General features: G+C 46.7%; 2 protein-coding genes across 2 annotated transcripts in view; one reads left to right on the plus strand and one right to left on the minus strand.

Moving 5' to 3' along the window:
* Window positions 1-330: 330 nt before the first annotated feature.
* Window positions 331-22,276, minus strand: SLC25A20 (solute carrier family 25 member 20). Its single transcript, XM_090284695.1, has 9 exons — window positions 22,073-22,276; window positions 15,654-15,746; window positions 11,701-11,828; window positions 8,144-8,234; window positions 3,435-3,552; window positions 2,659-2,731; window positions 2,219-2,328; window positions 1,603-1,727; window positions 331-1,183 (listed from the first exon to the last, which is right to left on the minus strand). Exons 1-9 carry the CDS (start codon window positions 22,175-22,177, stop codon window positions 1,121-1,123), a joined length of 906 nt encoding a protein of 301 aa, XP_090140821.1. The 5' UTR covers window positions 22,178-22,276; the 3' UTR covers window positions 331-1,120.
* A 2,412-nt stretch (window positions 22,277-24,688) lies between these two features.
* The window catches only part of ARIH2 (ariadne RBR E3 ubiquitin protein ligase 2), a 46,276-nt gene continuing 44,311 nt past the window's right edge, over window positions 24,689-26,653 (plus strand). The window contains exon 1 of the mRNA XM_090284696.1: window positions 24,689-24,870. The gene's annotated coding sequence lies outside the window, so the exon portion shown is untranslated. The remainder of the gene's footprint in view (window positions 24,871-26,653) is intronic.

Raw genomic sequence — 26,653 nt, forward strand, 5'->3', positions numbered from 1 at the left:
GCGCCCATGTGGCTGGGTGCAGAAAGGCTAAGGAATGACCGGATAAGCGGCCGGCAGGGTCTGTAGAGCTTGTATGCCAAGCTTGCACTGGGGGTTATGAGCACAGTTACCAATAGAGTTGCCCCACGCGACCCCACTCCACCTCAAGCAGCTGGGGCTGGAGCAGTCAGAGAAAGGTCGCCTGGCCAAACCTTCCTCCTTTCTCCTGCTGGTGCCTGAAGCAACCAGCAAAGGATACTGGATCCCTGGCAGCCTCTACCAAGGCCATAGGCTGCCAGCTAAAATGAACTAGATTCAAGAGAAAAAAAAATCGCGCACAATGCAAAAATTAAACAATATTTATTGTTTCCTGTAAAAACAGGGGGCTCTCATGAGAAAAGAATGTGCAAAGAGAGCCTTCCGACACCTTGGGCTTTCTCACTGATCCTAGCAGGCTGGGACTGTCGATTCAAAACTCTTCTCCCTGTGGAGGAGGGAAAGCTCTCCGCCTTCTCCTGGGAAATTAGACTACTCTAGATTCAATTCTGATTACTTTCATTCCTTAAAAAAAAAAAAAAAAAAACCAACACCTATAGTTATCAGGCTATCTGCCCCTACATCTGCTTATTCCACCTGACAGACAGACATGGGCCTCAAGTTCACGCCCCTGTGCAGACCAGGATAGGGTGATGCCACAGAAATCCAGTGGGTGTTCTTGCCAAGGGATCAAAGAAGATCCCAGCTCCTGGTCAGCTGGCTGAAAACATGCATAGCACCTCCAGTGAAAGGCTGACATTTTCTCTTTCGAGACCAGTATTTTGGGTATAGTAGAGCCAGTAGTGAACCAATCCATAGACAGTACTCTGGCCACAGGTAGTATCTGGTCTAGAAGCTACTAACTCCATCTTCAAATCTTCCTGAGATCCCTTAAACGGACAAGAGTGAATTCAAGTGTCAAAATGGCACACCAGGTTATACCAGGTAGAGGATGTCATTAAGGCAAGCGGTCTCAACAAGTCCATGCACAGTGCTCTGATCCCACCATCCCCCTCCCCTCCCCCTTCAGGAAGGCCTAGTCCTGCCCACTGCTCCTCTTCGGTAACAGTTTCCAGCATCCAGAAGCCTTGAGCAGCCTTCAGCCTCAAAAGTTGGGGGCGATCCAATTAAGGAATTTCATGGCAACTTCAAAGCCAAGGAAACAGGCCTGGGAAGGGTTTGGAAGAAGAGAAAAGTCAGCAGGAGTTGTCACTATTCAGAGAGACCCCAGCACCACACCTGGCTGGCCCTGTCAGGACCAGAACCGCTCCCTAATCTCACTCCCGGCCCACCCAGGTCAGGGAATCACGTGGTGCTTTCTCATTCCCAAGAGGGGAAGAAAAGGCATGTCCCACACCGTCCACTTCTGACGGCCCGGTCAGGTCACCAAAGCCCCTCACCTCAGAGAATCACGAAGGCAAATCTTCCTGACATCTTCAGCACAGGGGGCCAATTAGATGGCTCTGGTTGAGGGTGGGCTTTTGGGAAAACTGAGCCCCCAATCCGACCCCAGGAGCAAGCACAAGTCAGCCCACCTGTACCTTGTTCTGAACCCCAAGAGGAAAGCAGGTCCTGGCAGCCACTCACCGCATTGGCTGGGAAGGCTCGGATCATCACTGCATTGAACCCTTTGTACAAGGATGTGACTCCTTCATCCCGGATCAGCTCCCTCAGCACATCTCTGAAGCCATTAGGATATTTTCCAGGAGGTGCTGTGGGCAGAACCCAACTGTTAAGGCTTCAGGAAGCTTCCTGACCTGACCATGGTGACCCACATGAGAACAATCTTGTAGTCAAGTCTTCCTGCAGGGTCACAGCACCAGGGAGAGGACCCCTTGCAGGTCACCTGGGACCAGTCCACAGACAACACAGTTCGCCTTGGGACAGACAGACACAAGCGTCTGGATTCCTGGTGCTGAGGGAGTGGAGAAGGGTAATGAACGTGAAACAGTCCTTCTGCTCATGGTGGGGAGGGAGAGTTGATTGATTTGATTTCTTATTGCCTTTATTTTGTGTTTAGGTGAGCGTGAAAACGAGTCTAGGGTTCTAGAACGCCCATGACGGCAAGGGAGACTGCTGGCCAGACAGGTGCCGGGGGTGCTCTGCACAGTGAGCAGCCCTCGGACCTTAAGAGCTCCGCACCCAGGGGCGGCCAGTTCCAGGACCCGCTGTACCCCCCTCCACCCCACTACCCACTACTAACCAGTCTGGAAGCGGGACTTCAGCACGTCTGGGGGGATAGCCACAGCCCAGTTGAAGATCCCTGCGACGCCGCCAGCCACCAGGATCCGAGGCACGCTGAGCTCGCTGACACTGTGGAACACCAACCACAGTCAGACAAGGGCTCGAGAGTGGCACTCGGCCCATCCCTGCCATGGCAGATGGTGAGAAGGTCCAAGGCCAGGGCTCCTGTGACAGGGCAGCTGCCACTCCTCAGAGGAGGTTTCATGCACTTGTTTGAAATACTTGCACCCTTGGGTGAGGCACAGGGTAAGAGGTGTTGGCTGGGCCTCAGCAGCAGCTGGAGGAAAGAGGACGTGAAGCCAGAAGCAAGTCCCACTTCTGCCGCCAGACCCACTCTCAGGAAAGGGCAACCTACCCATGGCTGACAAAGTGGCTTCTAAGTTCTTCTGTTCTCCTCACCTCTTTCCCTCTGGAGTGAGGATATTTTTAAGCCATTCATATGTCATGAAATACATCCCACTGGCTGGAACATCTGTTAGTGGCAAGAAAGATGTGAGTAAAATGACATAAAATCTGAACTTAGTAGAGCCAAGCTTGGCGCTGGGTTCTTCAAGGTTCCCTGAGAAGTTCCTCAGCAGCACATCCTATTTGCAATAATCACTCGGCAGTGACCAGATACAGCTCTGGGGCAGGCACTGATGTGAGTGAGCGTAAACACACGTGACATCATTTCATCTTCGAAGTCCCCTCTGTGTGGTCCCCAGTGACATGCCCACTCCAAGCAGTTATACCCACAGCTGGCATCTGGCCTTCCTCCAAGCTACCATCTCAGGACAAGGGTGGGACCATCTCTGCCTCTCCTACTGCCACCCCAGCAGAACGTGCCTCTCGAAACCAGGGACAGCCCCACTGTTTCTAAGTCATTCTTTCTTCCCACTCACCCCTCTGCCATAATTTCTGCCTACTTGCTATTTCCCTCCAACTGCCACTGTTGTGACTTCCACCCTTGAGGGCCGGCCTACCAGAAGGGTGGAAGGTCCCCCCCATTTTCGTTTGTGTCCATGGTGGCTAGAGGTGAGACTCCCTATAACCAGGACACACAGTGCAGCCTTGTCAAAGCTGTGACATGTATGGTGCCAAGGCTAATCCGGGGATCCAGGCAAGACCCTCTGTGGCAAATCCACCTCAAGTGAGCCTCCCCAAGGTGCCCTCAGGAGGAGGGCCTCAAAGTTTACCTCGCATGAGGGTGAGCACAGTCCCCTTGTAGATGCCTCGGATGCCAGACTCCTGGTACAGTTTTTTTGCACAGTCCAAGGCTCCGGTGTACTTGGTTTCCCCTGAAGAAGCCTGAATCTGAGAGGGAGGGCGGAGTCATCAAGTCAGCAAGAGCATCACGGCCAACAGACTCAGCAGGTTACAGATTACGAAGTGAGTAGGGAAGTGCTCATTATACATTTGACCAACAAAAGACGACTGTCAAAACGATCGTTATTCAGAATGTACAATAAATACTGCTGCAAGTCTCTATGACATAAGGCTAGGTGAAAATATCACAAAATACGCACACACTGACTAGAAAAAAACCCAACAGAGGAGTTGGAAAATAAGTTGAAGGAGAACTCTCCAAATTACAAAAGCATTCCCAATAAAGTTAGATGAAGGTCTAGAAAGAAGGAGATCAATACTCTATTTCAACAAATATCCATTAAGCACCAACTCCATTCCAAGTCCTAACCAACCAGGAAGCATGGTTAAAGAAAGGAGGACTGGAAATTGTATCCAGAGCTCTATAAGTGCCTGGATAGAGGCCCTGTGCAGAGCCACGGGAGGACCAAGGAGAGGCTCCCATCCCAGTCTCGGGAATGGAGGGCCTATATGCCGAGAGCCTGAGGGCAGGCAGGGTAATCCCAGTAAAGACCTGGGAGAAAGACTGCCCCAAGCAGAATCCACAGCAAGTACAGAGCCAAGAAGAATCAAAACAAACGAGGCATCAACCAAAGAGGAATTAAATCTGAAGAGAGAGTTCAGCTTTAACAGTTCCAAGGAGAAACACTTACAAAATAAATATATAAACCCAATAATTAGCTTACATACCAGCACTAACCAGTTGAAAAATAATGGAAGAGAATCCCATTCAAATAGAAATAAAATATATGTGCATCAAGCAATAGGATTTGCATATGTGAAACTTTAAAACAAAACAAAAAACTCTAAAACATCTCCAAGGGACATAAAAGAAGAGGTAAATAAAAAGTCATGCCCTGGCCGGTGTGGCTCAGTGGATTGAGTGCCCGCCTGCTAACTGAATGGTTGCCAGTTCGATTCCCAGTCAGGGCACATGCCTGGGTTGTGGGCCAGGTCCCCAGCTGGGGGTGTGCGAGAGGCAACATGTTGACGTGTCTCTCCCTCTCTTTCACCCTCCCTTCCCGTCTCTCTGAAAATTTAAAAAAAAAAAAAAAAAAAAAAAATCTTAAAAAGAGTCATAATTCTGGTTATGAAGTTTCTGAACAGAAAGATGTTAATTTTTCTAAAAATAATAAATTTAAGATAATGTCAATCTAATAACAATAGTTTTTTTTTGTTTGTTTGTTTTTTGGTATAAATTCCCCGAATGACCCAGACGCATGTGAACCTGGTATGTCTGAGGAACAGCAGGGAGGCCCATGTGACCAACGGATGCTGAAGCTGACTCACAGTGACCTGGATAGCCAAAGAGGATCAGACATAGACCTGACATGTTAACAATCTTCTCACTATTATACAGAATAGACTGTAAACCGGAAACCAAGTGAGGAGGCCCTCCCAGTTGTCCTGGCCACTGATGCAACGGCGGTGGTAAGAAGGGGTGGCCTGGGATATGTTGAAAGCCAACTGTACCATTCACCAGATGGCATATATACTGTGAGAGAAAGGGAGACACCTAGGAGGACTTTTGGGTTTTAGGGCTGAACAGCTAAAAGGATGGTGCTGCCCCCACCTGAGCTGCAGAAGGCTGTAGGTCAAGCCAGTCTGGGGGAAGACCAGTTCCGTTTTGCACAAGGTGACTTTGAGGTGCCTGTGAGCATCCACATGGAAATGTTGGATAAACTAGTCTGGAGGTCAGCAAAAGGCTGAATTGGAGATATAAAGTGCAGACTCTAACTAATTCTTATACACTACGCAAAAATTAACACATAATGGGATTACATACTGAAATATAAAATGTAAAACTGTAAATAAAACTTTAAAAATTTTATTTTTCTATTTATTTTAGAGAGAGGGGAAGGAAGGGAGAAAGAGAGGGAGAGAAACATCGATGTGTGAGAGATAAATACATTGGTTGCCTCTGGAAAAGAGTTTCTTAGTTTCTTTAAAAACTAAACATGCAACTACCATATGACTCAGTAATTATACCCTTGGGCATTTATTCCAGAGAAATAAATACTTATTTTCTCAGAAAAATCTCTGTACATGACTGTTTATGCATCTTTACTCATAATAGCCAAAAGCTGGAAACAACCCAGATGTCCTTCAATGGATGGAAAGTTAAACATATTGTGGTTTGTCCATGCCATGTCCTCCTTAAAATAAAGTAAATTATTTATATATCAGCAAATGAATGAATATAAAAAATTATGTTGAGTTTAAAAAGCCAATATGAGAAGTTTACATACTATATGATTCCATTTATATAACATTCTTGAAATTTCAAAATTATAGAAATGAAGTACAGATTAATGGTTGCTGGCGTGGTTAAAAACTGGAGGGGGGAAGTGAAGTAGATATGGTTATAAAAGGGTATTATGAGGGTCCTTAGTACGCTGGAAATGTTCTGTATTTTGATTGTATCAATGTCAATATCCTGATTGTGATATTGTACTATAGTTTTATTTATTTTTAAGATTTTATTTATTTTTAGGAAGAAGGGAAGGGAGGGAGAAAGAGAGGGAGAGAAACATCAATGTGTGGTTGCCTCTCACACACCCCAACTGGGGACCTGGCCCGCAACCCAGGCAAGTGCCCTGACAGGGAATCGAACCGGCAACCCTTTGGTTCTCAGGCTGGCACTCAGTTCACTGAGTCACACCAGCCAGGGCAATGTACTATAGTTTTAAGATGTTACCATTGTGAGAAAACTGGGTAAAGGATACAGGGATCTCTCTGTATTCTTTCTTTTTTCTTTGTATTATTTCTTACAACTGCACATGAATCTATTATATTGTCTCAAAATAAAAAGTTTAATTAAAAATATACAAAATTGAATGACCATGATGAAGACTAGCCACATATGATAAGTAATTAATAACCTTAATACGTCCAGGTTTTTATAAATAAATTTATTTTTAAAAAATTAAATGAGCAAAGAACACAAATAGGTCCTTCACAAAGGAAAAATACAAGCAACTAATATTCATCACAATAATCAGGTATATTGTGCAAAATCTTATTTACAGAGATCTTCGCTCCTGGAATATAATTTGTCATACCCCAGACAAGGAATTACTAGGTAAATGACAGTCATGTATATAATGAAATAAGGTGCAGAAAATTATGCTTGAGAAAAATAATTACAGAAAAATATTCTGGTACATCAAGGGGAAAAAGTTGGTTCTAAAACAATTGTAGTAGGTGAGCCTAATTTTATTTCAAAAGATAACATTTCTTAATATACATGTTCACCAAAAGACTAGCATTCACATACAAGCAGTGGTAACAGTGGTTACCTCAGTGGGGAAGTCTCATGGGTAATAGGTACTTTTTTTCTTTGTGTTTCTCTGCATTATCAACACTTTCTAGCTGACTGGTGTGGCTCAGTGGGTTGGGCATCATAATGCTAACCAAAGGGTCACTAGTTTGATTCCCGGTCGGGGCATATGCCTGGGCTGCGGACCAGGCCCCCAGTTGGGGGCTTTTTGAGAGGCAACCAACCGATTGGTTGATGTTTCTCTCACACATTGATGTTTCTCTCCCTCTCTCTCTCCCTTCCTTCCCCCATCTCTAAAAAAGTAAATATATAAAATCTTTAAAAATATTTTTCTTGCAAGAATTGTATATTAAATTACATCGGTCATTCAAAGAAAAAGCTTTAATATTTGTTAATACGTGTGGCTCAGTGGATTGAGTGGCAGCCTGCGAACCAGAAAGTCGCTGGTTCAATTCCAGTTGGGGCACATATCTGGGTTGCAGGCCAGGTCCCCATTTGGGGGCGTGCAAGAGGCAACCAATCAACGTTTCTCTCCCTCTCTTTCTTCCTCCCTCCCCCTCTCTCTGAAAATAAATAAAATCTTTAAAAAAACAAACAAAAAGAGTCTTGGCCCCAGCTGGTGTGGCTCAGTGAGTTGAGCTCCAGCCTGTGAATTGAAGGATCGCCAGTTCTATTCCTGGTCAGGGCACATGCCTGGTTTGTGGGTGAGGTCCCCAGCTGGGGGCGTGTGAAAGGCAACCGATCGATGTTTCTCTCACTCATCGATGTTCCTCTTCCTCCCTTCCCTTCTCTCTAGAAATGAATAAATAAAATCTTTTTTTTTTTTAAGGAGTCCTGTATGGTAAAGGAGACAGCCAGTTCACTGGGCCTGGGAACAAGCCGGGCAATCTGCAGGCATTGAGTCTTGGGGTTAACAGGTGGAGACGTAAGGTGTTGGGCAGGAGCAGCCTCACTTTCCCCTCCAATGAGACATGACTTATCTTTCAGAGATCCTGAAGTAGATGCTAATAGGAGTAGATATGTCTGGATTGACATGTCACAGGTGTGACATTCTGGTTGGTCTGTTATACTGCCCTGGTTCTTGATTCTACTACGAGTGCTTCCATGTTCCTGAAACCCTGGAAATTGTTTTGCACGCTTGACCTGAAGCCTTACAGAGGGTGAAAGAATATAAACACTCACACAGAATTGTATACTGAATAGAAAAAGCTAACCACTTCCCCCCACATCATATCCCCCCATCCCAGGTCACACCCTTACCTGTAATAAGCACTTGATCCGTTCTCCAGGGGTCATAATTCCTGTGGTGAATACACCAGATAACATCCCAGCTGCAAACAGTTGGGGGTAGCTGCATTGAAAACAAAAACCAGAGGCGAGCACCTGTGACCACGCAATCAGGACAGAGGCCTCTCTGAGCCTTGCTTCCCCATCTATAAAATTCAGGGTTGTTGTGGAGAAAAGCCACTAACCCAGGATCTGGATTTCAGTCGACCACAGTTCTCCTCCAATGTCACCTCCTCTGGATCACAAGGGCCTGAGAACATTTTAAGCCAAAATTCAAGCGGGACAGCATCAAGGCCAGGGAGAACAGCTGTGGCTACTCCACAGGCCACAGGACATCCAGGTCAGTCTAAGACATGTGCTATAAGATACTGAGAAATAGCACTTCCAGTCAAGATGGAGGCGCAGGTAAACATGCTTCGCCTCCTCACGTAATCACAGAAAGAATTACAACTAGACCTCAAAACAAGTAACACCCAGAACCATCAGAAAATTGAGCTGTATGGAAGTCCGACAACCAAGGATTTAAAGAAGTAGCATTCATCCAGACTGGTGCCTTCTTCTACAATAGGCCACGCAACTAAGACAGGGAGTCAAAGCAGCTCTACCTAGTACACAGAAACACACACAGGGAGGCTACCAAACTGAGGAGACAAAGAAACATGGCCTAGCCCTGGCTGGTGTGGCTCAATGGGTTGAGTGCTGGCCTGCGGACTGAAAGGTCACTGGTTTGATTCCCAGTCAGGGCACATGCCTGTGTTGCGGGCCAGGTCCCCAGTTGAGGGCGTTAGAGAGGCAACTGATTGCTGTTTCTCTCGCACATCATGTTTCTCTCCCTCTGTTTCTCCCACCTTTCCCCCTCTCTAAAAATTAATTAATTAATTAATTAATAAAAAATAAAGAAATATGGCCCAAATGAAAGAACAGAACAAAATCCCAGAAAAACAACTAAATGAAACAAAGATAACCACCCTATCAGGTGCAGAGTTCAAAAGACTGGTGATCAGGACGCTCTAAGGATTCACTGAATATGGCATAAAAAAGATCCAGGAAGAAATGAAGGCTACACTAAGTGAAATAAAGAAAAATCTACAGGGAACCAACAGTGGAGGGGATGAAGCCAGGATTCAAATCAACAATTTAGAACATAAGGAAGAAATAAGCATTCAATCAGAACAGCAAGAAAAAAAGAGAATAAAAAAAAACAAAAAAACAAAGATACAATAGGGTGCCTCTGGGACATCTCCTAATATACCAATATCCAAATCATAGGGGTGCCAAAAGGAGAAGAGGAAGAGCAAGAAATTGAAAGCTTATGTGAAAAAATAATGAAAAGAAAACTTCCCTAATTCATTGAAGGAAATAGACATACAAGTCCAGGAAGCACAGAGTCCCAAATCTGTCTAAAAATAAATTTAAAAAAATTTTAAAAGAAGCATCATTGGTAGATACAAAATAGGAGGAAGTTAAGAATAGTATAGGAAATGGAAAAGCCAAAGAACTTATATGCACAACCCATGGACATGAACTAAGGTCAGGGATTGTTGGAGGGAATGGTGGTACCAGGTGGAGCGGCACAAAGGGAGAAAAATTGAGACTACTGTAATAGTATAATCAAGAAAATATGTTATAAAAAAAGATGGCCCTGGCTGGCGTGGCTCGGTGGATTGAGCACTGGCCTGCAAACCAAAGGGTCTCCGTTTTGATTCCCAGTCAGGGCATATGACTGGTGTGTGGGCCGGGTCGGGGTTGCGTGAGAGGCAACTCCACATTGATGTTTCTCTCCTTCTTTCTCCCTCCCTTCCTTTTTCTCTAAAAATAAATAAATAAAATTTTTTTTAAAATAAAAAGATACTGAGAAAGGGCCAGACCAGGATGGTATCCAGACAGGTATGAAGGGTCCTGGGGCCTCTGAGCCTGATGGGTCCTTGGCCAGAGATGTGGACCCTACCCTGCGCCACACTGAGTGTCCGTAGGAGTCTGAGGCTCCTGGCATCTATGGCCCACAGCTGATACGCCATTTCTGGCATCTTTTCCTTCTGGGATTAGCACAACACCAGGGTGCTCTAGAGGCCATGTAGCACAAAGGTACAGTTAGTATCTCAACAGAGTCCCCACAATTTAGCAAATGTTGCTGAAAAACTTCACTTACTTTTCTAAGCCTCAGGCCCCTGCTGACCCCTAGCCTCTGACAGCTGAGCCTCCAGGCCAGTTCCACCCATCAAGGAGCCCAAGACCTGAGGAACAGATTATCAAATGGGGTAGGGAGACACCCACTGAGGGTCCTTCCCTCTCGGAAGCCCCGTCTCAATGGCCCAGATTCTGCTACACACTCACTGCAGGCAGGGCTCCCGGGTCTGCCTCAGGCATGGGAGCCCAGCACAAAAGCTGCCTGCTGATCAGCAAGAGACTTGTCTCCTTCACAGTCTCCATTCACAATGCTGTTCCCAGCGGGAGCCCTCTCAGCAAATAAACTTCCCCTACAAGACCAGAATGCTTCATTCTTTCCAGAATGCCCAAACCCTAGGCCAGGCGCACCTCCATCTCTTGGAATTAGGGACCTTCTTCTGAACGGGGTCTTTTGTGTGCACAGGGTCCGTTTAGATACTCTGTGACTGCGTGGCCCATTCTGCCACCCCCACCCCCACCCCCACCCCAGGGAGGCATCTGTGAGTGCCGGCCCTTCCTGGGCTTCCACCCCAAGGCCCTGGTACTGCTGCTTTCCATACTCTTCCCAAACACCACTGCAGCAGGGAGAAGGTGATGGGGCTGAGATTCAGGATTCTGAACATGGCAGGATTATGCAGGTGGGGTCCGGAGTGTCTCAACCTTTGCTTAAGCAGGAGTTTCTCTGGTCACATCGTACAGGGAACACAACCCATGGGCCAAAGCACTGGCAGTGACCCCACTGGGCTTCTGGCGCATGGCCTGGTATAGCTGTGAGAAGTCTATTTTCATGAGCCACTTTGTCATGAGCTATAATTCTGACTCACCTGCCACTTCATACCCAAACCAAACTTTATTTAAAGTGTATTAAAAGGAAAAATGCTGACTTATTTCACTTTAACAGAGAAACCAATATCTGAAATAATTATAATCATGTTATTAAAATGAAGTCAAACTAGAGTGGGAATCTCCCTTTTCCCAACCCGGTGACAGAAAACAAGGCTGCCACTGCCGTTATTGCAGCACCACCTACTGCTCAGGGCGCCTGATACACATTTTTTTTAACCTGACACACATTTTAGCACGCAGACCTCCCAACACCCTGTGAGGCTGGTGTGACTAATATCCTCAGTAAGCGCGACACTACCTCACAGAAGGAATTATGACAACCTGGCGGGCAGTGAAGGGGTGGGTGGGCTTTTTCTCTTTCGGTTCACAGGGCAAAGAAAACTCAAGTAGCTCCCTCGTGCGACACGTGCGCTCCCAGGAGGACAGCCACTGCCTGTCCCGCCGAGGATTTTTCCTTTCACTCAGGTTACACCACCAGGCAGAGCAGCGTCAAGTGCTCCAGGCCTGTGAGTACTCACCTGAGCACATCTTCGGGGTGTTTCTGTTGCAGCTTCTTCCCCAAGCCAAACCCAAAGAAGCACACAGCGAACATGGGGGTGACGCCGATGATGGGGGCAGCCATGCCTCGATACAGCCCCGTGATGCCCTGCAGGGAATCGCAGAAGCAGAAGCTGTGTGTGGACACCAGCACCCGTGACGCCGCTGAAACAGGCAAGCAGTTGTCTGCGCTCAGCTGAGGCTTCCTGCCTTCACCTCTCCACCAAGGAGAGTTTTTAAAAGGAAGAAGACCCCCACATTTATCAGGAATAGTGGTCCTCATATACTGCTGGAGTACATGGAAGACAGCTTCCATTCTGGAAGAAAATCTGGCAGTATACAGCATACGCTTTCACCAGGAAATTCTCGGTCTAGAAATGTATTCTAAGGAAGTACTCGGAGATGGAAAAAAGAAAATAACATCCGGTATTTATCAGGTACCATAATTTTGGAATGAATCTAAAAGCCCCCGAATAGGAGATAAATGAGACAAATTATAGGAATGCCATAAATGGACTATCACACAGTCATAAAAGTAATAAAACCACATTGTAACATGAAGAGATCACTAAGGGAAAACAAAGCAGCTACAAAACAGGATGTACTATGTGACCCAACTTCCTTGGGGTGAAATTACAGGTGATTAAGAAATGTTTGCATTTTCCAAGTATTAAGAGTTGTAAAAAACAACATTAAGTCCTGACCGGTGTGGCTCGGTTGGTTGGGAATCATCCCCTACAGCGAGAGGTCACCGGTTTGATTTATGGTCCGGACACATCCCTAGGTTGCAGGTTTGGTCCCTGGCCCTGGATTGGGGCACGTATCAGAGGCAACCGATTGGTGGAGCTCTGTCACATCGATGTTTTTCTCCCTTTCTCCCTCCCTTCACCTCTCTCTAAAAATAAATAAATAAAATCTTAAAAAAAAAAAAAAACAATAGTAATTTTGCACATCAATTTTCACTAGTATAATTTGGTGATGAAAGCAACTATGTAGTAGCAACAAGTAGACACTAAGACAAATAGATAGATTCCCCAACCAAACAAGAGTCAAGGAGAAGGAAGGTCTGGGACCTGGGGCAGCAAAGGCTCAGCCTGAGGGAAGCAAAAGGGACTTCCAGGCTGGTACTGGGTGCAGCGGGCCTGGCAAGAAGCCAGTCCACGTGGGAGTACGAGGAGGGAGGACTCCGGGAGGCATGTTTCCAAGAAAAACAAAGCCAAACAACACACTCCGGAACAACAGGTTGTTACTGCTGAGGCAGCGTGGAGAACCAGAGCATTTAGGGTACAGTAGGACAGAGACAGCCATTCAGAGAACCACAGGTAACTGAAATGGACATCATTATTAACCCAACCTCAAGAAAAACAAAAAGTCTCACAATAAATGAAATGCACATCAGACTACATTACTTAGTTGTAATCATAAAAATAGTGACTTGGATTAAATCACAAACTAGGATAAAATTAACTACATGGGCAGGTCAGAAAGAGGGGATAGGTAATGTAAGAGTTAAAATCACCTACCATAAATAGGGAAATAAGACATATAAGAATGTGTGAAATACAGCAGTAAACGTGTATGATGCAGCTCCAGGAACACAGCGCAAATGACTGCAAGAGCTCAAAGCAGTTGTCCCTGGAGGATGGGGACAGGGGGTGAGAGAAGAAGGTCACTTTGTTTTTGCTACCAGCCTTTCGGTAACAAACTAAGTGCTTGTGTCACTTTAATATAAAATAATTTTAAAACATAATAATAACAATTTATTTATTTATTTTTTGCTTTTTTCATTTAAAGATTTTACTTATTTTTTAGAGAGAAGGGAAGGGAGGGAGAAAGAGAGGGAGAGAAATGTCAATGTGTGGTTGCCTCTCACACGCCCCCAGCTGGGGACCTGGCCCGCAACCCAGGCCTGTGCCCTGACTGGGAATCGAGCCTGCAACCCTTTGGTTCACAGGCCAGCGCTCAATTCATTGAGCCACACCAGCCAGGGCAATAATAACAATTTTAAAAACAAATACAAAAAATGTAAAAGTTGCTGCCTATGGAGAGTGGCAGGGGTGACAGAGTGGGGCTGCAAGCGGGAGGGCCCACGCCCAGTCTGGAGAGTCTGCCTGGCTGCAGACCCTGGGCCTTCACAACCCACCTACTTTTCAGCACGAAAGGGGCAGCACTGTACCTGCCAGCAGACCTCCTGGGTCCTGCGAAGGTCAAACACTACTGCACGCTGTAAGCTGACTCTCCAAACACAAAGCGCAAAGGCAGTGAGCAGAAAGGGGTGACGGGACAGAGAAGGTGCTGAGGAGGCTCTACAAAGGCAGCAGGGCACAAAGCCCTTCCAAAGCCCCTCTCCCAGCCCTCCACCTGGCTGAGCAGAAGGCTCAGGTCCCGAGGGGCCAAGCCCATGCCTCCAGACGATTCTTCTAGCCTTCCTTTCACTGTGCTGGCCCACCCACATCCACGCGGCACAACCAAGACCTTTGTCTGGCAGCTCCAGAAAGCAGAGAGCTACGTCTCGCACAGTAAACACCAGGGACACACGCCAATATGGATGGCAGAGGAACCCAGTCAACTCTGCAGGGAGTTGGATTTACACAAGCCATTCCTGCCAGGCCCCCAGCACCCCGCACATCGCCCAGGTGCTAAAAAGTGCTTAATAATGTTGGTTGACCAAGGGGCATGTAAACCTGCCTCTCTTCCCTAAGGGCAGAGGACTGAGCACACCTGAAGCCTAAAGCCTCCATCCTACACTAATCAGACTCTGCCCAGAATGGCACAGACAAAAGAAGGAGCACTTTGCCCTGCCTGGGGTGGCTCAGTTGACTGGACTGTTGTCCTGCACACCAAAAGGTCGCAGGAATGATTCCCAACCAGGGCACATACCTAGGGTGTAGGTTCAATCCCTGGCTGGGGCACATACAGGAGGCAACCTACTGATGTTTCTCTCATACATCAATGTTTCTTTCTCTCTCTCTCCCTAAAAAAGAATCAATAAAAACAGATCCTCAGGTGAGGATTTTAAAAAAAGAAGAAGGGGGACCTTACAGAAGAAAAGGCAGCACTAACTCATGTATGAGTACAAAATCTTCTTTTCATGCCTGGGTCCTGCAGGAACCCTGGGATCAACTTCTCCCCAAGGTTGAGTCTATCACCAGCAGAATCCACTCTTCATCTCAGTGACACCTGCTTCTTGTTCCTGTATATTTAATAAAATCTATGTGTTTAATAGGACATTTATTCATACGAGAGTTATATTTTAGGAAGCAAAGGAAGAGAAAAACTCTCAACAAGGTCTTCTTACAGTGTGCTAATGAAGTGAGTAATAAATATCACTAGCTAAAAAAATCCCATGTTTTGGCCCTGGCCTGGTGGCTCAGTTGGTTAGAGCACCGTCCTGAACACCAAAAGTCTGCTGGTGTTCAATCCCTGGTCAGGACACATACCTAGATTGTGGGTTCGATCCCTGGTCCGGGTGTGTACAGGAGGCAATCGATCAATTTAGTGTCCCTGTCTGGGGGGTTGAAGACTCTGCTGCCTTCTCCCACTGTTCCTCGGACTGACTTTTCCTCCAGACTTTTCATAAACTTCTGCCATTGATCCATGTCAAACTGATTGATCCAGATTTGCATTTTCTTCCACTCTCAGTCTCCCTTTATTCCTCACTAAGTTCCTGTGGTCTAAAGTCTGCCTTCCAAAGAGAGAATCATTTTATTGGCATTAGCCATCTGCATAAAACCGGAACTGGAACTAGCAAAGACCACAGAGCGAGGACAATGGGAGGGCATAGGGTGGCACAGTAAGAGAGCCACCGCTGTGAGCTGGACCTTCAGCAGAACTACACAAGGTTAAGCGAACCCCCAGGGGGAGTCACAGACCAACCCTGAGTTTGAACGTGTTCCCCTGAGTGAAAGGAATGCCCAGCAGAGAGATACAATACCTCTCTAACAAGAGTCTTCCGGAAACAGTCAAAGGTCCCAGAATACATGGGAGTCTGTCCAGGAAAACATGGGGGCTGCGTCTGTAGTCGGACCTGAAATCAGAAATTAAAATACCGTCATTTCCCAGAGTCAGACCTGCGTACCTTAACGTGTTGGATTCAGACTTCTCTGTCCTCCAGTTTATTCAAACCGTGTTCACAGGCCATTAGGAGCATGCTTTTAGAGACAGCGACAGTGACAGCTCCTCTGACTTCCCCACGCACTTACTTTCACCATGCATTTCTCACCTGATGGATCCCACAGTGACCCAATGGGATAGGTATTCCCACTTTACAGATAAGAAGACTGGGTTTAGTGAGTTCAGTGACCTGCCAGGAACTAGCTGATGCAAAGCTTAGCTCTAGCCACCACCCACTCCAACATGGAACGGCATGTTGGTCGTTAGGTAAGACGCACAACTACAGCATTTTGGAGTGAGGTGGCTTTAACCTCATTCTTCTTGGCTGTCATCCTTCTTGACCTTTTGGTGTATCCCATGCTTTAACTGCCTCTCTCTTTAAACCTCCCTTCTTAGTACTTGCTCCTTTGTCTTCTGTTGTGCTCCAAGCGTTCTCCAAGGCTCAGCACCTACTCATCCGGCAGCTTCTCCAGGTGGTTGGAACCACAGGGAAGCCAATCTTCAGTGAGTGCAGTCCCAGCCCACGTCTCTTTTTGGGGGGAGGAGGGAGTGGGTATCTTTGGTTCAATATTGTAATTTTCAAACAGCTTTTTTCAGATATAATGCACATACCATAAAAAATCACCCATTTAAAGTATATAATCCAATGGTTTTTAGTGTATCCTCACCTGGTCCACTATTCCTTTCAGAAAACTCAGATTCCAGGGCTTCAGCTGCTGCTCAGCGATTACTATCACTGGCCTATCTCTAGATTTTCTCTTCTTACTTTTAGGGCTACATTTCCAATTGCCTGGAGAAGCTCTCCCTACTCAAATCACCCCCAGATGAATATCCCATTTGTGCCAGACCCACCTAACTACTCTCTTTCTCAGGATTTGAAACCCTACCATCACCTCTGACTACTTCCTGTTGCTCTTCTCGCACTTCTCACACGAGTAGCAAATCTGTTGGAGTAGTCCTTCAAGATGCTTCCAGGATCCTATTTTTTCCCCCTCTCCACCTGAGTCTTCTCCCAGGTCAGGTCTTCACCCATCCTTACCCAGTGTAGTGGTTTTTAATTTTGTCCACAAATTCTTTGACATGCTTCCTCTTCAAAAGGTAAATCCCAATTCCCCTTCCCTTGAATGTGGGCCAGACTCAGTGATTCACTCCCCTCCCCCCATAGGTGGGTTGATTCACTTCTATTGAATAGAATGTGGGGGTATTGATGCTAAGTGACTTCCAAGGGTAGGCAATAAGAAAGCCAGCTTCTGCCTGTCTCCATCACAGGTTAACATGCTTTGGAGGAAGGCAGCCACTATGTTATGAGGACGCTCATGCAGTCTGGAGAGGCCATGTAAGAAAGACAGAAGGCTTCCTGACAACAACCAGAACCAACTTCCCAGCATATGAATGAACCACATGGAAGCCAATCTTCAGATGAATGCAGTCCCAGTCCACATCTTCTTTTTGTGGGTGGAGGGCTCGGTATCTTTGGTTCAGTGTTGTTATTTTCAAACAACTTTATTCAGATATAATTCACATACCATGAAATTCACCCATTTAAACTGTACAATTCAATGGTTTTTAGTATATATACAGTTCTGCAACCTTCATTACAATCAATTTGAGAACATTCTCATCACCCCCAAAAGAGTGTCCTTCATTCCCTTTTTTTTTGGTGAATAATATTCTGTTGTACTGATTTATCTGTACACCAGATAATGGACATTTGCATTTTTTCCACTTTTTGATTATTAGGAACAAAGGTGCTATAAACATTTGTGTACAGGTTTTTGTATAGATATGTTTTCAATTCTCTTGGTTATCAGTTAGGATTCTCCAGAGAAACAGAACCAATAGGATATGGAGATTTATTTACTGACTAATTAAAAAAGATACAGGGTGGGGCAAAAGTAGGTTTTCAGTTGTTTGTATGGTAAATAATATAATAATAAATAATAACACAAGAGTAAGCTCTGTGTTTCATGTATTCACAACTATAAACCTACTTTTGCCCCACCCTGTATAAGCACCCCTATATTCATTGCAGCATTATTTACAATGACTAAGATATGGAAACAACCTAAGTGTCCATGTATAAATAAATGGATAAATAACATGTTACATATATATACATATATACACACACACACACACATATATATATATATACACATATATATATTCCAAGGGCCAAGATTTTGTTGATCCCTGTCCTAGCAAGTTAGGGCCTGGGAGTTCTAGTAAGACTTTGCAGCATTCCAGACATGCCCCATGAAAAAACCCCAAAACTAATCATCTGAGGTGTCTTCTTAGGCCTGAAACCTACAGTTTCTGGCCCTGACTGGCTGCCATGGGTCAGGTGCAGCAAAGCACACGTCCTGTACTCTCCCGGCTCCGTGAAGCCTAACCTGGGGAATGGGGACCAGCGTCATGAGTCAGAAGCCTGGGCTTACTCCACCAGGCAAAGGATCTGGGTTGAATTCAGCTGCAGAATACCTGTCACATTTAACTTTTTTCCTCAGATAATCAGTCTGTTCTCTTTAAAGGCTTTGAGAGTTATAAGACTTTTGTGTTAAGATTTTTACCAATAGTCAAAACTTTCAAGTTTCAACCAAGTTTCATCATTACACCAAAAAATAAAAATAAAAACTTAGAGACACATACAGTTAGTGCAAGGGACGTAATAACATTTTATATTGAATATAACATGTTGCGTTTTTTTTCCAAATACATTTCTTGCCTAACAAAAATGGAGGTATAGTCCCATCAAAACACTTACAATTCTGATGTCCTTCTGCTAATTGTCTTGATGTGATGTTATCCTTGCCACAGTTCACTTATTTATTTGCACTTAAAATCAACATCTTTGATTTTACCAAAGCAACAAATTAAAGCTCATACACACCCTTGTGTGCCTTTAAAGTCCTGTATTATGATGGCCTTAATATTCAAAACACTTTATGAAGGAGAAAAAGAAGTCTCATTTCAGTGCATCCCTAGTTCTTGACCTCTCACTGGGAAGCTGTAAGATGTCCTTGAATAAGATCCTGAACACGGCACAGAATAATCTCATTAGAACTGCTGCAGTTTTCTGGACCATATGGTGGGTCTATAGTCAGGACTCCAGCCACACAGAGAGTTCTGGGTGAATCCTGCCTGCTGCCTCTGCTTGTGAAGTTTTATTGCAACACACTGACTAGTTGATGTTTTGTGTGCAGCTGCTTTTGAGCCATTGGCAGAGTTGAGTATTGGGACAGAAACGATATGACTTATATTTAAGAAAAATATGGCCCTTCCCAGAGTCTTTCCCTCACAACTTTAAAGTTCCGTGATCCTCTTAAGTGAAATTGAGTGCATAACCTTTTTCCTTGTGACCCTGGAATATCTTTGGAAAGCAGATGGGGGAAGGGGAATAAAATTAAATTCAATGTGGAAACAGTTCTGACAAAATGAGGACTTGAGAGTAGCAAACCATCTAGGAAATTATCCACAGCATCATTCGGGCTTGGTCCTTGGCTCAGGGACAGGTGTATTGGTATTGGTAGATTTATTTGCTGCCTGACTTAATGAACTGGGGACAGAGACTATCTTGGTGACTTCTGATTGTTTAAACAATTTGCCTGACAGTTGAAGAGGGTAAGCAAACTGTCTGTGCCTTGGAAACCTGCCTGCTTCCCCTGGATCCAGATGCCAAGAGGGAGATTCCGCCCTAAAGCTGCTCTGCTCCCTGCCAGCTGGAGACAGTAGCCAGGGCAGTCTCTGAACATACTGGGTATCAAGAATACTTTTCAGAACAAAGGTTGTTAGGATTTTCGCTGAGTGCTCTGTGAACCCCTTGGAGTAAAGTTTCCAACATTTGCATCAATTTTTTGCTATGTCATTGTTCACTCGATTTCCTAAATCTCCACCTTTTCATAAAGTTATTGCTAAAATAGGTTTTTCCATGAATTAAGTTAAAAGAAAATTATTAGTGAGAATTTTAAAACACTGATAATCATTTTATTTGATGAGAACTGGTGGAAATTTCATGATGCCTTGAAGCAGATTCTAGAATGCTAGAGTTAGAGGTAAGGATTACTATAATTCATGCTTATGTTTTGGGAAAAATCAGAGCAGTAAAGGACTATAATTACATATACTTAACTGCTTCTACTGCCAAATACAAGTGTGTTTTTTAAACCACTTTATTGAGGTATGATTAACATAGAAATTAATCATAGGTTGGTAGGTTGGAGAACCTGGCTGGTTTGGCTCAGTGGATTGAGCGTCGGCCTGCGAGCTAAGTGTCGCTGGTTCGATCTTCCAGTCAGGGCACATCAGAGAAGGAAAACTCTGACTCCAAAAAACCTCCGCTGCCTTGCGGCATACCTCTTCAGGGGAAAGGCTAAGGGAGTAAACCCCGACAGAAAATCCGGAGCCGGAGTCCCTAAGGCGGTTTGACGTTGTAGTCAACACCGGCAACTCCTGCGGCGCACCTGAAGCCAAGCTGTATTGACTCCGTCTTTCCCTTGGACCCTTCAGCTGCGAAGAGAGGGGGGTCTGCTGCATGGGCAACAGCAGACCCTCCATATCACCCTGCCCAGGCTCTGTAGCTTCAGCTTCACTGGAGAGGACACTCCAGCGTCATCGCAAGATGTCGATTCAACACGGGAGGAGACAGATACCGTGTCACTCCCGAGTCGGACTGCACAACCATTCTCGGTGGTGCAGATAGACTCTTAAGAAGCTACACCATCGTCTCTCGAGACGGACGGCTGCCAACAACATATATATATATATATATACTTTTGCCATTTTAAAAAATATGAATGGACCTTGAGGGTATAATGTTAAGTGAAAGAAGTCAGAAATAGAAAGTACCGTATGACTTCACAAAGAAAACAAACTCATTGATACAGAGAACAGATTGGTGGTTACCAGAGGGAAAGGTGGTTGGGTGGGCAAAAGGGGCAAAGGAGGTCAATTGCATGGTGATGGATAGTAACTAGACTTTTGGGGGTGATCACTTTGTAGTGCATACAGATATCAAGTTATGATGTTGTGTAACTGAAAAGTTACTTTTTTTTAACTAAGAAGCAGGGCCTAACAATTCTTTTCCCTTACTAGATGCTGCTGCTTAGAACCACCACTGTCTGGGAAGAAGTAAACATACAACATGTATCATCAGCTAAATAAACATTTGATTTCATGTTTTCCAGTGTCCTAACCAGACAGGTTGCTTTAATCCTGGCCTTGCGACAGAATGACCCTAGCTCTTCTCCTAGGTGAAAGGCAGCAAAGAAGTTGCTGCCCAAACCTGCCGAGAGGACATGTCCTAAAGCTATTTCCCTGTGTGGTAAACCTGATCTGAATTCTACTAAGCCCCCTACACAGACTTCCCACTCTATGAGACTCATGTCTGCTCCCCACACCACACCCTGGCCGTGATCTGTCAATTTCCTCCAGGTGTGTCCACAAATGAGGTTAGAAAACCAGGATGAAGCCTTGAATGCTAAGTCACAGGGTATGGACCTTGGCCTCCATTAAGGCCTGGCTGCAAGTGCTGCAGAGGGAAGAGCTGAGGCAGGCATGATGTCAGGGAAGCCCAGGGAAAAGCCCTGATGAGTGTTCTTCCCAAAGCTTCCGTTTGACCATGGCTTCCTCACCTGCGAGTTGGCCCGGGACAAAGTCGGTCACAGGCTTCCTTGGCAGGGGCTCAGTCACTGAGGACATAATCACTTCCCACTGGAGGCCACTCAGGTTAATATAAGGTGACAAGCTGAAGAGGGCCAAGCCCCTCTCAGGAGGGGGAAAGGTGGAAGGAGATAGTAATAGGGCACTCTGCCCCAGAGCGATGTGTCTAAAGACATCTCTAGAACTACCGTGCCTCTTCCCGAGGCCAGCTTTGCAAGCGACCTGTTTCAGTCTTGCCGATAATGTTGGGGTTGCTGAAATCAGACCTCTGGGAGGCGCTTTTTCTTTCCCATCCCCAAAGAAGCGGCGCAAGGTCAGGAGAGGCTACAGGACAGATTTAAATCACAGCCCTTGGTGACCGGTTAGAGACTGCTCTCTCTGCGCGATCCAGCTCTTTGCGGCGCGCGAGGAACAGCTTCCGCAACCCCCTTAAAGGGGCGACAGGGAGATTCCTAGACTTCTCACGGAAGCTCCCACAGGCCCCCTTTCTGTCCCGGGCCGCGCGCCGCGCGTCGCGGGACCCTGCTTTCCGCGCCCTGCCGGGGCCTCCTCCCTCTAACCCGCGTCCCTGCCTTCTCGCACCTTAACCGTGTCCAGCGGGTGCCCCACGAACACCAGGCACATGCCTCCAAAGCCGCCGGCCAGGAGATTCTTCAGCGGACTGATGGGCTTCGCCTGGTCTGTCATGCTCGGTCTGTCAGCGTGTCTGCACGTTCCCTACCGCCTAGCTACACTGCCCAAGCCGCAGCACCGGCTCCGACGACCTTTCACCTACTTTCGGATGGGCGGGGCAAGAACCCGGGGCACGTCGGGAGGAGGACCTAGCCTGCCCCGCCTGGCTTCCGCCGTGGAGCTACTTCCGGCCTCGGCCCCTCCCTGGTGGGCGTGGCCTGAAGGAGCTGGGCTGGCCTTGACACCGTCTGGGTACTGTTTGGGTGTGCAGGCGGGTGGACTTATCTAGGAAGGCTTTCCGGACTTAAATGCTTTCTTCTCTGGGCTCGCACTCCTTCTTCACTCACTCGGCAGAAGTCGATTGCCCTTTGCTATGTGCCAGGCGCCCTTCCAGGTGCTGGAGGCGCAGCTGGTAGCACAGCACAGGAGTCCGTCTTTCTGGAGTTTATACACCGTAACAAAGATAAATAAGTGAAAAATGCATAGTTCATCAATTGGTGATAATGGCTATGGAGAAAAAAAAACCTGGAAAGAGGATGGGGGGGGGCCAAAGTAATTTACAATTTTAATTAGGTAAGGGTTTCACTGAGGTGACTGGGTTCAAGACGTCAGAAGGTGAGGAAGTGAGTCCTGCCCGTAGATAAGATGAGCGACCTTCCAAGGCAGAGGAAAATAAAATGCAAAGATCCTGGGAAAATAAAACGCAAAAGCCCTGAGATGATCTGGGCCTGGTCTGTTAGAAACCACAGGGAGGCCTTTGTGGCTAGAGCAGAGTGAGGGAGAGCAACAGGAGTGGCTGATAAAAGACATGGAAGTGATGGTAGCATATAAGGTTGACTTCGTCACTGTGAAGAATATTTGGATTCTGGATATATTCTTAAGAATCTAAAGGGCTTTTTTCTTAATTGATTTTTTAGAGAGAAAGAGAGAAACACTGATTTGTTGTTCCCCTTACATATGCACTCATTGGTGGCTTCTTGTATGTGCCCTGACCAGGGATTGGACCTGCAATCTTGGCATATCCAGACACTAACCAACTGTACTACCCGGCCAGGGCTTGGCTCAATTTTTAAATCTTTATTTCCTGGGGAGAAATTGCCACTAGTTAAAAATGTTATCATCCGCCCAATAAATGTTTATTTAATGGAGTAATATTGAAAAAAAGATTGGACCTCTGCCTTTAAGAAATTTACCTTTGCCAGGGGAAAGACAGGCAGCCAATTAAGGATAATACATAGGATTCCAATATGTTGTATGTGTGCCAATGTGTTAGATATGTGAGTGACCTCATTTTCTATTTTGCAAATGCAATAATTCTACAGAAAAAAACTTGTTTCCCTTTTATTCACTGGAGAGGATTTATTACCAGTAACCCAAAGTGATAACTTCTAACTGACATTTGCAGAAAATATAATTTGGGTTGCTGGTATCATAGTTTTGTTGTTTCTTTTTCTTTTTTTATTGTTTTTCTATTACAGTTGTCTGGTTTTTACCCAATTGCTCTCCCTTGCTTGGTATCATAACTTAAAGGGATGTTTTCTCAAAACAAATTAATAAGTACACTGGATTATAGTAGACTTTTATGCTGTTAATATACAAAACTCATAACCCTACAATACACTTTAGCTCGTTACTATTAATTTTCACTCCAAATTAATTTGGGGCTTTCTAGCACGTATTTGCTCCTGATTTAGGTAAAAGTTCTGAAACGGGAAGCTGACTCTCACGCAGGAGAAATACACGAGTACATACAAGAAACAAGAACTAAATAAGAAAGCCCCATTACACTCAGATATCTCAAATGTCAGTACATACACGACTAGTGTACGGGTGGAAATGGTTTGGGTTATCTACGCACTTGCACAGCCTAGGGCACTCCCTAACATCACCGGCTTCACACTGGCGTTTCCACTCATGCAGTAGCAACTGGAGAGAGCCTCCTCCGTGGCTCAATCAGGTCCTAGAAGGTACTACAAGTCATGACTGGCGCTTCCCATTCTGTTTGAAAAAAGATGTGCAGCAAGGCAGTTAAGATTGTCTGGTATATTTTGAGTGGGAAGCGGAAGAACTGGACAGCGAATCAGGGTGCGGAGAGGTTCTGCGGCTCTGGGGCCACCTAGGCGACGGCCTGAAAGCATAGGCTTCATGCGGCTCCGGCGCGCTGACCCAAAGGCCCCGCGGAAAACAACAGTCCTTTATCCACTCCACGGACGTCAGGCTCGAATGACCGTGTCCAGCACCCGAGTACAAATAGCAAAAAGTGAGGAGTCCATCAGAAAAACGCTGGCTACAAGTATCCCGGTGGGTGGCGCTGATAGCCCAGAGCAGGAAGCGATGTTGTAACCACGCTGCAGTAAGGCGAACCCTGCACTGTGCGGCTTCCCGCATCCCTCGGAGCAGAGCTTGCCCACCAGGTGACACTCTGGGACCGAGCACTGGGACACAAGCAAGCCTCTGCCCAAAGGTAATTCTTCCCCTGCGCCCGCCGCGACCCCGGCGACCGCGGGTCGACCCCGTGCCGGAAGTGACGCAAACGCGCCGAGCACTTCCGGAGTTGCGAAGAACGATCCGCCGGAGGAAGCAGCGCGGGCCTTGACCGGCGTTGGCTCGCCGCCTCCGCCGCCGCCGCGCCTGGGTCCGTTTCCTCTGGCCCACCCTGACCCAGCCTGGCCCGCCCGGGCTCAGCGGCCGTGGGGCCGCGGCTCCCGGTAAGTGTGAAGGGAGAGTTGCGGCCTTGTTTACGCGGCGGGCCGGGGGAGGGGAGTGGGCTCTCGGTGCGTCTCCCTAGTCCGGCCAGGGCTCCTGCTTCGACGGCCGCGAGGCCCCAGCGCCCCCGGCAGCCGGTACCTGGTTTAGCTCCCGCCGCCGTCTACGGAGGGGCGGCTGAAGTGTACGGCTGAGGCGAGCGAGCGGGCTGGTGCTTGGCGGCTCCGATTTTTCTCGTCCCCAACGTCTTCTCAGCTCGCGGAGAGGTCAGAGGCCACCGCCTCTGACCGACTGGCGCCGGCGAATCGGGGCCCTCTCCAACCGGCGCGCGGGGAAACGCGCCGCCTCCGGGGCTCCCCACTCGAGTCATCGCTGGGAGTTCGCGCAGTGTCGCCCGCGCGCGCGGTTAATCAACGTCCGCCTGTGAAGGGGCCCCCAGCGCGTGGGCTCCGTGTCCTCGCAGATCCTTCGGCGCCTTGGAAGGTACACGCGGCCCGGGAGCTGCGTCGCCGCCCCTCCGACCGCGGGACAGGCAGCAGTGTTCTCGGATGACTTCCCTTCCGTACCGATTGCTGGTCGCTCTGCCCGGTGGAACTTTCTCCCCGATGGACATATTACTTACCTTTGCTGTTACGCAGGGTAGCCGCTAGCGTTTGACTAGTGGCTACTGCGACTGAAAAAACAAAAATTTTATTTTATTTAGTTTTTAAGTTAAACTTTAAAAACCCCGTGTGGCTAGCAGCTACCGTATTTGACAGTGCAGACCTAGTGTGGTGTTTGGAAAGTAAGTTGCTGGCTTATATGTTTTTGTGCCAAGTAGTTTTCTTCGGAGATGTAGACTTAATAAATGACCGTTCAGGGTTGAATGGTATATGTGTCTGGAATAAACACCGTCCGGCTCACCAAAAAAAGTCTCTGTTCTCAGCAGCTTTACACTGCGAAGTCTTCAGTTTAGACCCTTTAGCCCAGCGGGGCAGACAGGTCTGTGGCTCAGGGAAAAGCAATTTATTCCTCTTCTGCCTGGGACGTAGGAGTAATACTGAACATCCAAGGCAATTCAAGTGCTGCCATCACTTCTGTTAATGAGGCAATCACGTACTGGCCCCTCGGAGCGACGTCGGCGCTCTTCCAAGTAGAATAGGGATATTTAACTTCGAAAAGATTAAAAATTTTAAGTGTGTGTTCAAATCTGAGCCGCGATCGTCCAGTAAGTGCAAAATGGCGTTCTCTCTTTCCAGTTCCCTTGTAGGAGGGGAGCCCGAAGGTGTCCTCTGCTTCCCGAGTATTTAGGTGGAGAGGAGCCTGGGCAACCTGTAAGCCCGAATCCTGGGGAGGAGCCCAGAGAAAGCGAAAAGCATGCTCTTTTGTTACGGTTCTGGAGGTAACTTTGTGGATAGGATTAGGCGCCCTGGAACAGCGAAGGGGAGTTAGAGCCCGTGACCCTGTTGGGTGTCTGACCCTCGGCTCTTCTGGCTGCCAGCAGTGCGGTGCTGGGCCGGTTGCTTAACCTTTCTGAACTCGGGCTTCCTCTTTTGTAGGATGGAGATGGCAGCCACTTGGTAGGGCTGTGAAGAGTTACTGAGACTGGCTCGGACTTGAAATTGGCTCTCATTACGTGAGAGCCATTATTGGTAGTGATATTTTGTAGATGGGAGTTGTGTTCATAGAATCTGTTTGCCCAGGACGCAGTGTCTTACATGAAAATACAAGAAAAGAAAAAAGATTTAAAAAAAATCAATCGTTCCTCCACTATTTTGAGAATAATCTCCCACAGTTATTGTTTGG

The sequence above is a fragment of the Furipterus horrens genome, unplaced genomic scaffold (genome assembly GCF_987537825.1).
Source record: "Furipterus horrens unplaced genomic scaffold, mFurHor1.1.pri manual_scaffold_7, whole genome shotgun sequence".
Lineage (NCBI taxonomy): Eukaryota > Metazoa > Chordata > Mammalia > Chiroptera > Furipteridae > Furipterus > Furipterus horrens.

Bases quoted from the DNA above. Each gene is read 5' to 3' on its own strand.
- SLC25A20 (XM_090284695.1), bottom strand. From the start codon at position 22,177: ATGACAGACCAGGCGAAGCCCATCAGTCCGCTGAAGAATCTCCTGGCC. The intron at 11,829-15,653 runs GTATTGTATCTC...GATTCCCTGCAG, and splicing joins GGAAGACTCTTGTTAGAGAG to GGCATCACGGGGCTGTATCG. The intron at 1,728-2,218 runs GTTAGTAGTGGG...TTCTGCCCACAG, and splicing joins GAAGTCCCGCTTCCAGACTG to CACCTCCTGGAAAATATCCT.